Source organism: Lepidochelys kempii, chromosome 1 (assembly GCF_965140285.1).
Source record: "Lepidochelys kempii isolate rLepKem1 chromosome 1, rLepKem1.hap1, whole genome shotgun sequence".
Classification (NCBI taxonomy): Eukaryota; Metazoa; Chordata; order Testudines; family Cheloniidae; genus Lepidochelys; species Lepidochelys kempii.
In genome coordinates this window covers 230,343,995-230,359,652 of record NC_136380.1, presented here as the reverse complement: position 1 = coordinate 230,359,652, position 15,658 = coordinate 230,343,995, and the positions used below count along the sequence as shown (strand labels likewise).

Genomic DNA, 15,658 nt, shown 5'->3' with positions numbered 1-15,658 from the left:
ACCCTGCATCCCAGAAGAGTAAGTTTAAAAAAAAAACAACAAAAAACACAACACTTAAAGAAGTGAGTTATCCTAATATTCCCTTTCACAGCTTTGTTTGTCAGCATACTTCATCACAGTATCTATCAGAACACCTACACACATTGTAGTTTACAAACAAACAATGTATGATTACTGACTGCTAACAAACGCACTTAACGCAAGTTTGCTTGCTTAACTGTATGTTGCCTTATTTTGTTATAATAGAGAGTTTATTCTCTTATAAATTAAAGGAAAATGTTTAAGAAAGGAAAAACAGCCAACAGATTTCTCATTCTTCTAACTCCTCTTCTTTGCTGAATGCGCCTCCTTGTTACATGAAACTTGTCATAGTTTAAGAGGGAAACCTTTATGGGTACCCCTTTGTTAAAATGTTGGCAGCTTGTCACTGCTTTTTACAATTGCAAGGCACTTGCTATCCCTCTTCTGAGCAGCAGTCCATTCTTAAATGGCTCAAAAAGGAGTGTTTTTATATTGGAGAGAGACATCTGTATTAGTTATCCATGTATGGGTATGATTAAATACAGGATCCAGCAGAGCAGTTCAATATTCTTGATTAGAGGAGTCACTTACCCCTTGAGACAGCTGGTATGTCTGGTTGTATTTCCACATTTCTTGCAACACCTGCTCAATAGCTCCCTCATCCGCGACCTCTCCATGAAAGTCTATTCCCATGAGGTTTGCCATTCTGTGAAGCAGACCGGGAACGTGCAACAGCTGCTGGCGGGCATGTTCAACACGGTATGTCCAGGCATGGTCGATAAGGAAAATGCTAAGGATAGAATTTTAGTAATGTTACAACAATAAGCTTCTTGTCTACACACATACAAAACAAGATGCATTTGTTGAGAAAAGCCTTCTGCAAGAAAGCACAGCCTAACAGCCAAGTTATTTCTTCACCAAAATGAGTTTTTTTGCATCACTAGAAGTAGGATTATCTTCCTAGTATTCCCTCGGCTGCACTAAGTGTACTTACAGTAACTATGATTTCCATAAAAGGTATGGTTGAAAGTTCAAGTACAGAAAGAGAAACTCAGTTTACAATCCTGGATTTCCTCTGAGGCCTCTGATACACCAACCTGCCTGCCCGCTCTCCCCCAGTCTATAAAATGGAGCGAGCAGTGCTCACCTTCCAACGAGCCTGTGAAGAGTAATTCATGTTTGAAAAAGGAAAGTGTTACATATTAGGTTTGACAGGATTAGATTTTTATTGGTAAATGTCAATTTCACCATATACACACAAACCAACATAAAAAATTTTCATCTAGAATAACTGAAATGTACAGAAAAGCAAAGAAAGAAAAATGTTGCTGAAGAACTTAGTTTGATTTAAGGATATTTATTTTGTATATGTTGACATGTGATACTGACCATCTGTGTTTTAACGGCTATAAACCTTCAACTTTGAGTCCCAGTGTCTAATGTTATTAAATATTGGCTGACCCCCTACTGTCCGGAACACACCACAATGTCCCATTACTGTGAAAATTTCAGTCACTAAAAATAGAACAAAAATGCTTAAAAATAAACACTGATATCATTCAAAATTATTTTAAAAAAATTGAATTCTCCCAAGCCTATGCCCACAATTGGAACACATTATTTAATAAACGTATTTGATTGACTGATTATGGAACTACTGAGTAAGAGCACGTTGCTCAAACAACCTCAGACACTACAAAAAGAGAGAAATACAGGAGCACAACTCAATCCCACTTACTAGAAATCTCAGTCTATTTTTATAAGCCGCTCAAGAGTCATGAACATCAAATTCCCACTAGTGTTCAAGTAAATTAGGTGTCCATATCTCATTGATTGCTTTGAAAGTCTTGCTCTAACACCTCAGAAACAACGTGGCATCACCTGACCATCAGTGCCCTCTTTTGGATTGCAGGAAGTTCATCACAAAGGATTAGTAGAATGACTTGTTTTAAAATGGGAAATATTTACGTGCCTTTGGTTAGAACACTCTCTCTCACACTGATCTGGTTTGATTCCTTTCAGAGTTCTACTAAGTAAAGAGATTCTTGAGGAAAACCAAACCAAACATTTAACTCTCACATATAATGCACATTATTGGCTTCTATGTCTCATGTTCCCTGAAAAACAAAAAGCTCTAGCTTTTAAATTAAAAGAAAAAGAGAGAGGTTAGAGGCGGCACTTTAATATCTCACCCTTGGAAACGTAGTTTCAAAACTCTGATTAGGTCACAAATGTGTGAACGTTCTGGTCCCAATCCAGTCACACACAGTTCAACAAGTTGGTAGTTTACACTCAAGAGAAGCACAAGACTATAATAGCTGGGGGGTTTGAATATCAGAATTTAGATGTCTGAGTAAATTTATAAATGTGATGGACTTTTAGTACCTTCCTTCACTATGCGTCTGCCTGCTTGAGCCAGTGTTAGAATTTATAAATACTATTTATAAATACTAACTTTAGAGGAACAACAACGGCAGGTGTTCCCTGACTCCAGGTCAGTGTCCTTACATGGGTGCAGGACTGCGGTGAAGGTGCTCTCCGGCTGCCCAGACAATGCTTAATTTGTGCAGGGCTCACCTTTTTCATTACAAGCCCTGCAGTGCTTAATTATCTACTTGCCCTGAATTGCGGGACTTCATTTTAGAGGTCTTCCTTGGGACAGGTGATTTTCTTTGAAACGTTACTGTGTAAAAACATTAAATCATCCAGAGTTTCTGGCTTAAGTGAAGTGTGATTCTCATTAATTGTGTGCCCAGGTACTGAGAAGGCTCTCTGGGAGGGTGCACTGGGTGCTGGGATAGAACACACGAAACCATGCAACTCGGCTGAGAAGGGGAAAGTTGTGCTTGTGTTGTCTCCACCAATCCAGCAGTTGTACATCTCCATTCTTGGTCAGCTTCGGGGGATACACTGACACTTGCTCATTGTCACTTCCACAAATCGCTATCCAAATCCTCAAAACTCTGTATGTGACTATTTCGTTTCCTTTGGTGATGGCCTCTGTGTAGCTGATGAAAGCAGAATAAGATTAATTGCAGGAATATTTCTCTGCTGCAATGAGACATTCTTCTTGGTCTCTTGATAAACTTCCTGTCTCTCCTCTTCAGTGAAAACTTTCATCCCCTTCATTTATGGGTGCAGAAAAACCACTACTCTGTGCACAGGCTCCATTTCCATGAGACATTGCAAGGCTGGGTTTGGGTTGACAGACTATCTACATCAGTGGTGGAAAAATGGAGATGAGTTTTTGGCCTTTTGTACCAAATGGGCACCATGTGGAGACTGGGCTGTGATGACTGCTCTAGCATATCCGATGGTTCCTTGAAGGGCTGAAGGAACTCTATTAAGGTGCTTAAGGTCTTGTGGTCAATGCTATCAATGAGCTGAGTATCCCCCTTTTCTGTCAGAATTTCATAGATGCTGTTCCACTGCACCGCAATTATCTCCTCCAGGAGTAGTTTGCTGTTCCATTGTGTTGCTATATCTCCTTTTGGAGACTTCTACAGTCTGCTTTGAAGTGCAGATCTCCTGAAGTAACGCGATTTCAGCATGTGTGGATCAGTTTGGTCACTGCTTCCTCTTTCTGTTGCTCAAGTATGGTATTTATAATGTGCACTGAGCAGCTAATTTGCACATAGGACTCGACGGCTGCAACCATGTTCGCTCCCCGGGCCATAACGAAAACCATCGGGTTGGTACTGCTGTGTATATATAAAAAATAAATCTTCTGAGTGCCCAAGAAACAGCAGATTGAATGTTCTCTGCAGTTTTTGGTTTCCTGCTCTCAAACCGAGTCACACAAAGCACCCGCTCCACCATGTTGTGACTGTACGTAACAAACAGTTACTCCCAAATATGCAACCTTTCTGTAATCATCCACAGATCGAGGGTAACCTCCTCCACTCACTGTGCCAAGCATGTTTTTCAGCTCCAGCTTCAGATTTGTTTTCTTTTTTCTTATGCCACAAGTGCAGCATGCAGGGCTAACATTATGGTATGTGCACATGCATCCATCTGACCATATCTGGCACCCACGTTAATCAAACACTGAGAATATGCAAGGAAGCCCTTGCCACGGACTACCTCGAAAGGTCTTACATCTGTTGCTACACACTTCAATAATTCCTGAGTCACACTTGTCTTCATGTGATAATGACACATTGCTTGGTAAATATCTTCAGCAAACTGGATCCTGATGCTGGTCTACATTTATGTTGAATGGTCTACATTATTTATGTTTAAATAATAAATAATGTAGACCAGAATCAGGTTATGTTTAAATAATTTTGAAGTACTGGTTTTATGGCTACTAAAAAGTACAAATTATTTTGCGTGACACATGCAACACATACAGACATAGTATCTCCCTTTTCATTAAAATGGCATCTGAATGCATGCCAAATTGATGATTTGCCTCTCATTTCCCTTCCAACTCTATGCACCAGCACTTAATTTATTTCTTTCCAATTTCTTTCTCCATTGACCACTGGCTTTTCAAATACAGAATGTGGAAACTTTTCTGATGGCAACTGGCAAGGAAGTGCAGAGGGGTGATGCAACAGTGACAATTTCAATTTGAGCTGACGAACCGACAACATGATTAAAAAAAAAAAAAAAAGATAAAAGAAAAGAAAAGTGAACTTTCACCAGTATTAGCTGAATCTGAATAAATGGGGTACATAGGGTGCAAATTGCATGTTACAAGCCATAGAGTGCATGGTACAGAGTGCAGCATACAATTATGTGAATTGCATAAGATACAGAATACTGTGGAGGTAAGGTAGTATATATAGTACAGTAACTCCTCGCATAACGTTGTAGTTATGTTCCTGAAAAATGCAACTTTAAGTGAAACGAAGTTAAGCGAATCCAATTTCCCCATAAGAATTAATGTAAATAGGGAGGGTTAGGTTCCAGGGAAATTTTTTTCACCAGACAAAAGACTATATTTTATTACACACACACAGAGTATAAGTTTTAAACAAACAATTTAATACTGGTACACAGCGATGATGATTGTGAAGCTTGACTGAGGTGGTGAAGTCAGAGGATGGGATACATCGTAGGGGACGCCTTATTGCTAAATGATGAACTAGCAATTGGCTGAACCCCCAAGGGTTAACCCATTGTTGTTAATGTAGCCTCACACTCTACAAGGCAGCAGGAATGGAGGGAGGGGAGACAGCATGGCAGACAGAGACACACCCCCTGTGTGTGTGTGAGAAAGAGAGAGAGAGAGATGTGCATTGCTCCTTTAAGTACGTTGACGCCACTCTTAAGTACATTACCTTTTTAAGTTAATTAGCAAGCTGAAACGGTAGCTGCTGACAGGAAGCTCCCTCCGTCCGAGCCCTGTCTTGTGTCCCCCCGCTCGATGGAAGATGGGGTAAGCGGGGTGCAGGAGCAGGGAGACACCCTGACATTAGCCCCCCCCACTCACAGCAAGCAAGAGGCTCCCGGGAGCAACTCCAAGGCAGAAGGCAGGAGCAGCACATGGCAGTGGGGGGAGGGACAGCTGAACTGCCGGCAATTGGTAGCCTGCTGGGCGGCTGCCGCACAGGGAACTTAGGGGAGCGGGGAACTACTAGGGGGGCTGCTGGTCCACCCTGGTTCCAAGCCCTCACCAACTAGCTGCAATGGGCTGCTCTTTCTGCAAGCAGTGGACAAAGCAGGCGGCTGCCAAACGACGTTATAAGGGAGCATTGCGCAACTTTAAATGAGCATGTTCCCTCATTGATCAGTGTCAAATATAAAGGGCAGGGTAACCACCTTTCTGTATACAGTGCTATAAAATCCCTCCTGGCTAGAGGCAAAACCCTTTCACCTGTAAAGGGTTAAGAAGCTAAGATAACCTCGCTGGCACCTGACCCAAATGACCAATAAGAGGACAAGATACTTGCAAATCTGGAGGGGGGGAACAAAGGGTCTGTGTCCCTGTGATGCTTTTGCCAGGAACAGATCAGGAATGCAGCCTCACAACTCCTGTTAAGTTAGTAAGTAATCTAGCTAGAAATGCGATTGATTTCCTTTTGTTTAATGGCTGGTAAAATAAGCTGTGCTGGTTGGAATGTATATTCCTGTTTTTGTAACTTAAGGTTTTGCCTAGAGGGATTCTCTCTGTTTTGAATCTGATTACCCTGTAAGGTATTTACCATCCTGATTTTACAGAAGTGATTCTTTTACCTTTTCTTTAATTAAAATTCTTCTTTTAAAAGAACCTGATTGATTTTTCATTGTTCTTAAGATCTAAGGGCTTGGGTCTCTGTTCACCTGTACCAATTGGTGAGGATTATCATCAAGCCTTCCCTAGGAAAGGGGGCATAGGGCTTGGGGGGATATTTTGTGGGAAGAAGTCTCCAAGTGGGCTCTTTCTCTATGCTTTGTTTAAAACGCTTGGTGGTAGCAGCATACGGTTCAAGGACAAGGCAAAGTTCGTACCCTGGGGAAGGTTTTAACCTAAGCTGGTAAGAATAAGCCTAGGGGGTCTTTCATTCAGGTCCCCACATCTGTACCCGAAAGTTCAGAGTGGGAAAGGAACCTTGACAATCAGCAATGTAACAATGACACAACGTTAACTGGGACGACTTTAAGTGAGGAGTTACTGTACAAAGGTGCCTCATGCAGTCATATAAGCTTTCTGTGCCTCTTGCTACTTATTCTGCTGTGCACCCCGTAAGCATCATTAAAGGAGCCTATCCTGTCAACTCAAGAGTCAGCTCTTGCTCAAATTAGGCCTTCACCGATGCATAGGACAATTTGCATAAGCGTGAGGACTAAAAACTTAGCCCTGAATCTCTCTTGTACTACGGAGATCTCTCATCAGTGGATTTCGTTTCCCTTAGGCAGAAGTGATGGAGTAGATGCTGCATTAAATGGTTTCAGAGTAGCAGTCGTGTTAGTCTGTATCTGCAAAAAGAAAAAAAGGAGTACTTGTGGAACCTTAGAGACTAACAAATTTGAGCACAAGCTTTTGTGATCTACAGCTCACTTCATTGGATGCATGCAGTGGAAAATACAATGGGTAGATTTTATATACACAGAGAACATGAAACAATGGGTGTTACCATACACACTGTAATGAGAGTGATCAGGTAATGTGAGCTATTACCAGCAGGAGAGAAAAAACCTTTTGCAGTGATAATCAAGATGGGCCATTTCCAGCAGTTGACAAGAACATGTGAGGAACAGTGGGGTGGGGGTGTGTGCGAATAAACATGGGGAAGTAATTTTACTTTGTGTAATGACCCATCCACTCCCAGTCTTTATTCAAGCTTAAGTTAATTGTTGCAAGAATAGGTACCTGGGTTAGTGGTTCTGTTGTGTGGTGTGTGGTTGCTGGTGAGAATTTGCTTCAGGTTGGGGAGCAGCTGTCTGTAAGCAAGGACTGGCCTGTCTCCCAAGATCTGTGAGAGTAATGGGTCATCCTTCAGGATAGGTTGTAGATCCTGGATGATGCGTTGGAGAGGTTTTAGTTGGGGGCTGAAGGTGATGGCTAGTGGTGTTCTGTTGTTTTCTTTGTTGGGTCTGTCCTGTAGCAGGTAACTTCTGGGTACTCCTCTGGCTCTGTCAATCTGTTTCTTCACTTCAGCAGGTGGGTATTGTAGTTGTAAGAACGCTTGATAGAGATCTTGTAGGTGTTTGTCTCTGTCTGAGGGGTTGGAGCAAATGTGGTTGTATTGTAGAGCTTGGCTGTAGACAATGGATTGTGTGGTGTGGTCTGGATGAAAGCTGGGAGGCATGTAGGTAGGCATAGTGGTCAGAAGGTTTCCGGTATAGGGTGGTGTTTATATGACCATTGCTTATTAGCACTGTAGTGTCCAGGAAGTGGATCTCTTGTGTGGATTGGTCCAGGCTGAGGTTGATGGTGGGATGGAAGTTGTTGAAATGAGGGTGGAATTCCTCAAGGGCTTCTTTTCCATGGGTCCAGATGACGAAGATGTCATCAATGTAGCGCAAGTAGAGTAGGGGCATTAGGGGATGAGAGCTGAGGAAGCGTTGTTCTAAGTCCGCCATAAAATTGTTGGCATACTGTGGGGCCATGCGGGTACCCATAGCAGTGCCGCTGATTTGAAGGTATACATTGTCCCCAAATGTGAAATAGTTATGGGTGAGGATGAAGTCACAAAGGTCAGCCATGAGGTTTGCTGTGACATTATTGGGGATACTGTTCCTGATGGCTTGTAGTCCATCTTTATGTGGAATGTTGGTATAGAGGGCTTCTACATCCATAGTGGCTAGGATGGTGTTTTCAGGAAGATCACCGATGGATTGTAGTTTCCTCAGGAAGTCAGTGGTGTCTCGAAGACAGCTAGGAGTGCTGGTAGCGTAGGGCCTGAGGAGGGAGTCTACATAGCCAGACAATCCTGCTGTCAGTATGCCAATACCTGAGATGATGGGGCATCCAGGATTTCCAGATTTACGGATCTTGGTTAGCAGGCAGAATAGCCCTGCTTGGGTTCTAGGGGTGTGTCTGTGCAGATTTGTTCTTGTACTTTTTCAGGGAGTTGCTTGAGCAGATGGTGTAGTTTCTTTTGGTAACCCTCAGTGCGATCAGAGAGTAATGGCTTGTAGAACGTGGTGTTGGAGAGCTGCCTAGCAGGCTCTTGTTCATATTCCGACCTATTCATGATGACGACAGCACCTCCTTTGTCAGCCTTTTTGATTATGTCGTCAGAGTTGTTTCTGAGGCTGCGGGTGACATTGTGTTCTGCACGGCTGAGGTTATGGGGCAAGTGATGCTGCTTTTCCACAATTTCAGCCCGTACATGTCGGCAGAAGCACTCTATGTAGAAGTCCAGTCTGTTGTTTTGACCTTCAGGAGGAGTCCACCCAGAATCCTTCTTTTTGTAGTGTTGGTAGGAAGGTCTCTGTGGATTAGTATGTTGTTCAGAGGTGTGTTGGAAATATTCTTTGAGTCGGAGATGTTGAAAATAGGATTCTAGGTCACCCCAGAACTGTATCATGTTTGTGGGGGTGGAAGGGCAGAAGGTGAGGCCCTGAGATAGCCCAGCAGAAGCGTCTGTCCTAAAAGTATAGCTGGATAGATTAACAATATTGCTGGGTGGGTTAAGGGAACCACTGTTGTGGCCCCTTGTGGCATGTTGTAGTTTAGTGTCCTTTTTCTTTTGCAGGGAAGCAAAGCGTGTGTTGTAAATGGCTTGTCTAGTTTTTGTAAAGTCCAGCCACGAGAAAGTTTGTGCGGAGGGTTGGGTTTTTTTTGTTTTTTTTTTTTTTTAAAGGAGAATATCCAGTTTTGAGAGCTCATTCTTAATTTTTCCCATTTGCTGTAGAGGATGTTGATCAGGCGGTTCCGCAGTTTCTTTGAGTGCGTGTGGCACAATCTGTCAGCACAGTCTGTGTGGTTTGTAGATTGTAATGGATTTTTTACCTTCAGTCCTTTTGGTATGATGTCCACCTGTTTGCATTTGGAAAGGAAGATGATGTCTGTCTGTATCTGTGAGTTTTTTCCATTAAGTTCATGGATTTCCACTCCATAAGGCTAAATTCAGTGCCTTGCATAAGGACAGGTTTCAGAGTAGCAGCCATGAAAGTCTGTATCCGCAACAAGACAAGGAGTACTTGTGGCACCTTCGAGACTAACAAATTTATTTGAGCATAAGCTTCCATGAGCTACAGCTCACTTCACTGGATCCATGCAATGGAAAATCCAGTGGGGAGATTTTATATACACAGAGAACATGAAATAATGGGTGTTACCATACACACTGTAACGAGAGTGATCAGGTAAGGTGAGCTATTACCAGGAGGAGAGAAAAAAAAAACAAAAAAAACTTTTGTCGTGATAATCAAGGTGGACCATTTCCAGCAATTGACAAGAACGTCTGAGGAACAGTAAGGGGAAAAATAAACATGGGGAAATAGTTTTACTTTGTGTAATGACACATCCACTCCCAGACTTTATTCAAGCTTAAGTTAATGGTGTCCAGTTTGCAAATTAATTCCAATTCAGCAGTCTCTCGTTGGAGTCTGTTTCTGAAGGTTTTTTTGTTGAAATTGCCACTTTTAGGTCTGTAATTGAGTGACCAGAGAGATTGAATGGTTTTTGAATGTTATAATTCTTGACGTCTGATTTGTGTCCATTTATTCTTTTACGTAGAGACTGTCCAGTTTGGGTTTCTAGGTTGTATGTTCCCAGTTGCAGAGCTTTGTTGAGATACAAACCTCTCATTACGCCACACTGGCTGTACTTCCACCTCTTCTGGAACTAGAGATCTAAAAAGGCAGGAAGCAGTTGTGTGAAGCACATATGCTCCCAGGTCTACAACTACTGCACTGCCTTTTCATAGCAAGCCCAAACCAAGCCAATCTCATTTTGGAGGCACTGCCCACTGCCAATCACCAAGACAAAAACAAGCCACACACTTCAATGACAAAGCTACAGGCTACTTCATTTAAATGAATGGGCAATTACATACACAAAGAAGCCAATATAGGCTTGCTAAAGCAGAAGCTTCCCCCCTCCAAAGCCCCCAAACAAGCAACAGGGCGTAAAGAAATAAACAGGCAACAGAATTAAATATATGCTTTGCTGGGGGGCTGCCTTGGCAAGTTTAGGCTGCTTCCCCACCTTAGAGATCCTACATTCCCTCTTCCCCTCCCTATCTAGGGAAAGGGGAGGTGATAGCTCAAGACAGGCAGCAAAAGCCCCCATGCTCCTATCTAGGCGTTTTAAGCAGCCAAGCAATTTAGGAAACCTCTCTAGACTTCATTGCCCTATCAGGTCCATTGGAGAGGAAGGCTGCTGCTTCTGCAGCGTAAGTCAGCATGGGGGAAATATAGCCTTTGAGATCCTATATTTAGAGACCTGCGCCATACAAAATTTGCATCCATATTCAATCCACGAGCTGCAAAAATGGCCCACAGATATCCACATTTGCAGCTATCCACAGATATAAAATGGATATCCGTGGATTTGCAGGGCTCTAATGATGAAACTGCTGTGAAGACAACTGTAACTAATCATGGACAACTGTCTGCTATTCATAACAGAACAGAGACTACCCACTAGCTATCCAGTAGTCTCTGCTCCCCAGTTCGTAAATTCTGATTTCTGATCATGCCCTCCTACATTCTAAAGAGAGACAACAGTGATCCTTGCAACCTGTAACACCCAGAGCTTTGGGACACAGTGCTACCTCGCTGCCTCAGCAAGAGTGAGCTGTGTGTCACCTCCCTCCCACACCAGTCTTCCTCACTAGAAAATTCCTCCAGACTCTACCAGTCTTAACCTTTCCTAGGTTCACAGTAACAGTCACTGAATTCCAGCCCCTGAGCTCCATAGAGATGTGTCTCTGCTATGCATAGCCCCATCACTGCACATTCCCAGAAGATATGAAGTTTGTTGCTCCTTTAAAGACTCAATATATTTCAGCTCATTAATTTAATTGGGGGTTGACAAACATTTATTTCAATCACAGTACTGAATTAGTGTATATTAAAAGTTAGACAAGCTTATTAAACAAGAAGTCATAGGTTTCAGTGATACCAAGTTGTAGGGAGCCGCGGTGGCTCCCCTCCGAACCAGAGGGGAAAGAGCCACCCTCTGAGCCTGAGTGGGCAGGGCCAGGCCAAGTTTCCGCCAATCCTCGGAAGGGGAAGGGTGGGACAGGAAGTACAAAGGGCGGGGCCCTCTGCCCAGTGAGGAGAGCACCAGGGAGGGAGACAGACACAGGCTGCTCCCTTGCGATCCTACTGCTGACCCAGGCGAAGCCCTAGGCAAGGAGGAGCCTGACCGGGGGGGAAGGCGTGTGGCAACCAGGGCTGCCGGCCGCTGAATACCCAGAGGACCTGGAGGGGCTTGACTGCAGCCCGGGCCAGCGTGAGTCCAATACCGAGGGGGAGCGGGGGTGGCCCGCAGCGGAATACCCGGAGGAGCCGGAGCTGCCCGCAGTGGATTACCCGGAGAAGATGGAGGGACCGGAGCGACCTGCCTGAGAGATAACGGGTAGGAAGTAGCCCAGGGGCCCAACTACACTGGGGGGTGGGTGTGTTTGGTCAGCGGGTGCGGATTGCCCTGCTGACCCAGTGGTGGGACCTTCGCCTCCCACCACTGTCAGGGCCCTGGGCTGGAATGCAGTCGAGTTGGGTGGGCCTGCGTTCCCCTACCCGGCGCTCCCCTGCCTGAGGGATGCGCTACTGACTCCGGCCGGCACACCTTCCCGCTAATTCCCCAACGCCTGGGAGGTGGGGCCGAGGCCTGCCATGGAGACCACTGCTCTCCAGCGCCCCTAGGGGCTCGGAGGACCGACTGACGCCTGTCACAAGTGGTGGAGAATGCGGGCAGGCGATCCCAACCCCTGCTGAAAGGGGTGAGTCCGAGGGCGCCTCTGAAGCTCCCCTATTGGAAAGATGGAGATGGAAAGGCTTATCATCAAGTTCCTGACTGAGAGCCAGCAACAGCACCAACTCGTGCAACAGCTGGGCACCCACCAGCAGCAGTTGCTCCAAACCCTGGGGGCCCAGCACCAGGAACAATAAACCCAGTGCTTCCAGCAGCTTGCAACCCTGTGGTCGGGCCATGGTGGCGCTCAACCAGAGCGGGCAGCCACCCCGACCCCTCCCGTCCCACCGAGCCGTCTGGCCAAGATGGGGCCCGAGGATGACCCAGAAGCCTACCTAGTGATCTTCGAGCGGGTGGCCTCAGTGGCTGGTTGGGCGCCTGACCAATGGGCGACACTCCTCGCCCCATATCTGACAGGGCTAGCCCAGAAGGCTTATCGTGGGCTCCCAGATGATAAGGACCGCATTTATGCTTGTGTGAAAGCGGCTATCTTGGATGCCTTCGACATTACCCCGGAAACCTTTTGGCGACTGTTTCGGGAAAAGGTCTACCCACTGGGCGCCAGACCCCGGGCGGTGGCCCAGGAACTGAAGGACGCGGGTACCTGATGGCTCCAACCTGAGCGTCGAACCGCAGCTGAGGTGACAGAACAGGTCATCCTCGAGCAATTCGTGCACATCCTCCCACCCCAGGGGAGGGCTTGGGTGTTAAGGCACCGGCCACAAAGTATGAGCTCAGCTGTCGCGCGTATGGAGGACTTTCTCGAGGCTGAGGCCCCGATAGGACCAGCCACCCGCCCCGCAAACCCTGGACCCAATGCACAGAAACTTGAACGGAGGGGGCCCACCTCCCAAACCAATGCACCCCACCATACCCGACGACCAGAAGGCGGCAGGGCCGAGTTTTCCTGACGGCCCGAGTCAACACCACTCTCCGGCCCTGGACGCTTAACCCGACCACCAAGCCCCAGCCCACTCTGTGGCCCCACTGGTGCCCCCACGCGGCCGGCGTGCCCAGAAGTAGGAACTTGTTTCCGATGTGGCGAGTATGGGCATCTGCAACGGGGCTGTCCGGCAATGGACTGCAACTTTGGCCTGGTGTGCGCCGGGGAGCGAAGGGCCCGTCTGCCCTCTGTGGCCAAACTGACAGCTCCCATGGAAGTCGCCGGGGTCCCCGTGGTGGGTCTAGTCAATTCGGGCTGTGGGTAGACCCTTGTCCGCCAGGCGCTCTTCTCGGACCCCCAGCGGACCGTCGGGGAAGTACGGATTCAGTGCATCCACAGAGATGTAAAATCGTACCCCACGGTGCGGGTCCCCATTACGGTGCATGGAGTAACGCAGTTAATGAATGTGGCGGTGGCGTCATCTCTCGCCTATCCAGTGATCCTGGACCGGGACTGGCCAGACTTCGTCGAGATGCTCCAATCCCTACCCACCAAAGAGGCGTTCGAGGTAGCCCCGCCTGAGAAGAGGACAGGACCTGACTTGAGCTCCGACCCTGGAGCGGAACCAGGCCCCACCCCCGGGCAGGAGGGCCTGGAAATAGCGGGTCCCCCTCCTGACCTGGTAGACTTTAGCTGAGATCAAAGGGAGGATCCTACACTCCGGTTTGCCTACGAGCAGCTGGCCCGGGTGGATGGTGAGGTCGTGGAGGCGCAGCGCACCACCCAGTGGCCCAGGTTTGAACTCAACCACGATCGGCTCTACCGCCTTGACCGAGACCCCCAGACCCAAGAGGTCCGGACCCAACTCGTGGTCCCCCGCATCCATCGTCTGGGTGTCCTGAAGCTTGCACATGACATCCCGGATGCCGGCCATTTAGGGCAGGAAAAAACTGTGGCCAGGGTCCTGGTCAGGTTCTTCTGGCCCAGCGTCCGCCGTGAGGTGAAGGAGTATTGTGCGTCGTGCCCGGACTGCCAACATGCAGCCCCGGCCGGGGTACGGAAGGCCCCCCTGGTCCCGTTACCAGTCGTAGGTGTACCATTTGAGCGGACAGCAATGGACCTGGTCGGGCCTTTCCCAAAAAGCATGGCAGGCCATCAATACATCCTCGTCCTGATGGACTATGCCACCCGCTTCCCGGAGGCCATCCCCTTAAGAAGTATCACTGCCCGCACTATCGCTGCGGAGCTCATGAAGATCTTCGCAAGGGTGGGCCTCCCATGGGAGATACTCACTGATCAAGAGACCAACTTCACATCTAAGCTGTTCCGCCAGGTATGTGCCCTATTGGGGATTAAGAAACTGCAGACCTCGGTCTACCATCCCCAGACTGACGGATTGGTTGGAGCGGTTCAACCGGACCCTGAAGGGGATGTTGCGGTGTTTTCCCCACCCAGGATCTCTGCCAGTGGGACCAGCTGCTCCCTCCTTTACTACTGGCTATTTGAGAAGTCCCACAGGCATCCACGAAGTTCTCCCCATTCGAGCTCCTCTATGGGCGGCGACCCCGCGGGGTGTTGGACCTCTTGAGGGAGACTTGGGAACACAACCCATCCGCAACACAGGGTCTCTCGCAATATGTCTTACAACTGCAGGGGCAGCTGGCGCGGGCGGGTGAGCTTGCGAGGGAGAACTTAAACACCGCCCAAAGAGCCCAGGAGCAACACTACAATCGGAGCGCCCAGGCTCGATCATTCGGACCAGGGGACCGAGTACTCCTCCTGCTCCCCTCGGAGGAATCAAAGCTTTTTGCCCGCTGGCAGGGTCTGTATGAGGTCCTCCGCCAGGTAGGGCCGGTAACTTATGAGATTCGGCAACCTGGTCGCCGTAAGGAAAAGCAGATGTATCATGTGAACCTCTTAACCTTGGCAGGACTGGGAAGGGCTCATAGTGGCCCCATATCCCCCCGAACCGGAACTGGGGCCCCAACCACCTGAGGAGTCGGATAATGGTGAACCCCAGCTAGCAGACACACTCACCGTCGAGCAGCAAGAACAGGCACTCTGCTTAGTGAGGGCGTTCCCCAAGACGTTCACCACGAAACCCGGGCGGACTACGCTCACCTACCATGTGATCCAGACGGAACCCAGGGTGGTGGTCCGAGAGACAACCCGGCCATTGCTGAGGCAAATGTGGGAGGCTGTAGAGGAGGAAGTCCAGGCGATGTTGGAGCTGGGTGTTATTGAGCCCTCCCAGAGCCCCGTCATCCTCGTACCAAAGCCCCGTTGTCCTCGTACTGAAGCCCGATGGGAGCCGGCGGTTTTGCATTGCCTTCCAGAGGGTCAACACCATCTCAAAATTTTACATTTATCTGATGCCCCGCGTCAACGAGCTCCTCGACCGGCTCGGGAAGGCCTGTTTATCACCACTTTAGACCTCACCAAAGGGTACTGGC

General features: G+C 47.5%; 1 protein-coding gene across 2 annotated transcripts in view; it reads right to left on the bottom strand.

Annotated features, from left to right (window-relative positions):
• Nucleotides 1-15,658, bottom strand: part of TTLL12 (tubulin tyrosine ligase like 12) — a 66,795-nt gene that overhangs the window by 30,656 nt on the left and 20,481 nt on the right. For both annotated transcript variants that reach the window (XM_073316866.2, XM_073316858.2), the window contains exon 3: nucleotides 613-811. In XM_073316866.2, the coding sequence (XP_073172967.1) occupies nucleotides 613-811 (199 nt within the window). The remainder of the gene's footprint in view (nucleotides 1-612; nucleotides 812-15,658) is intronic.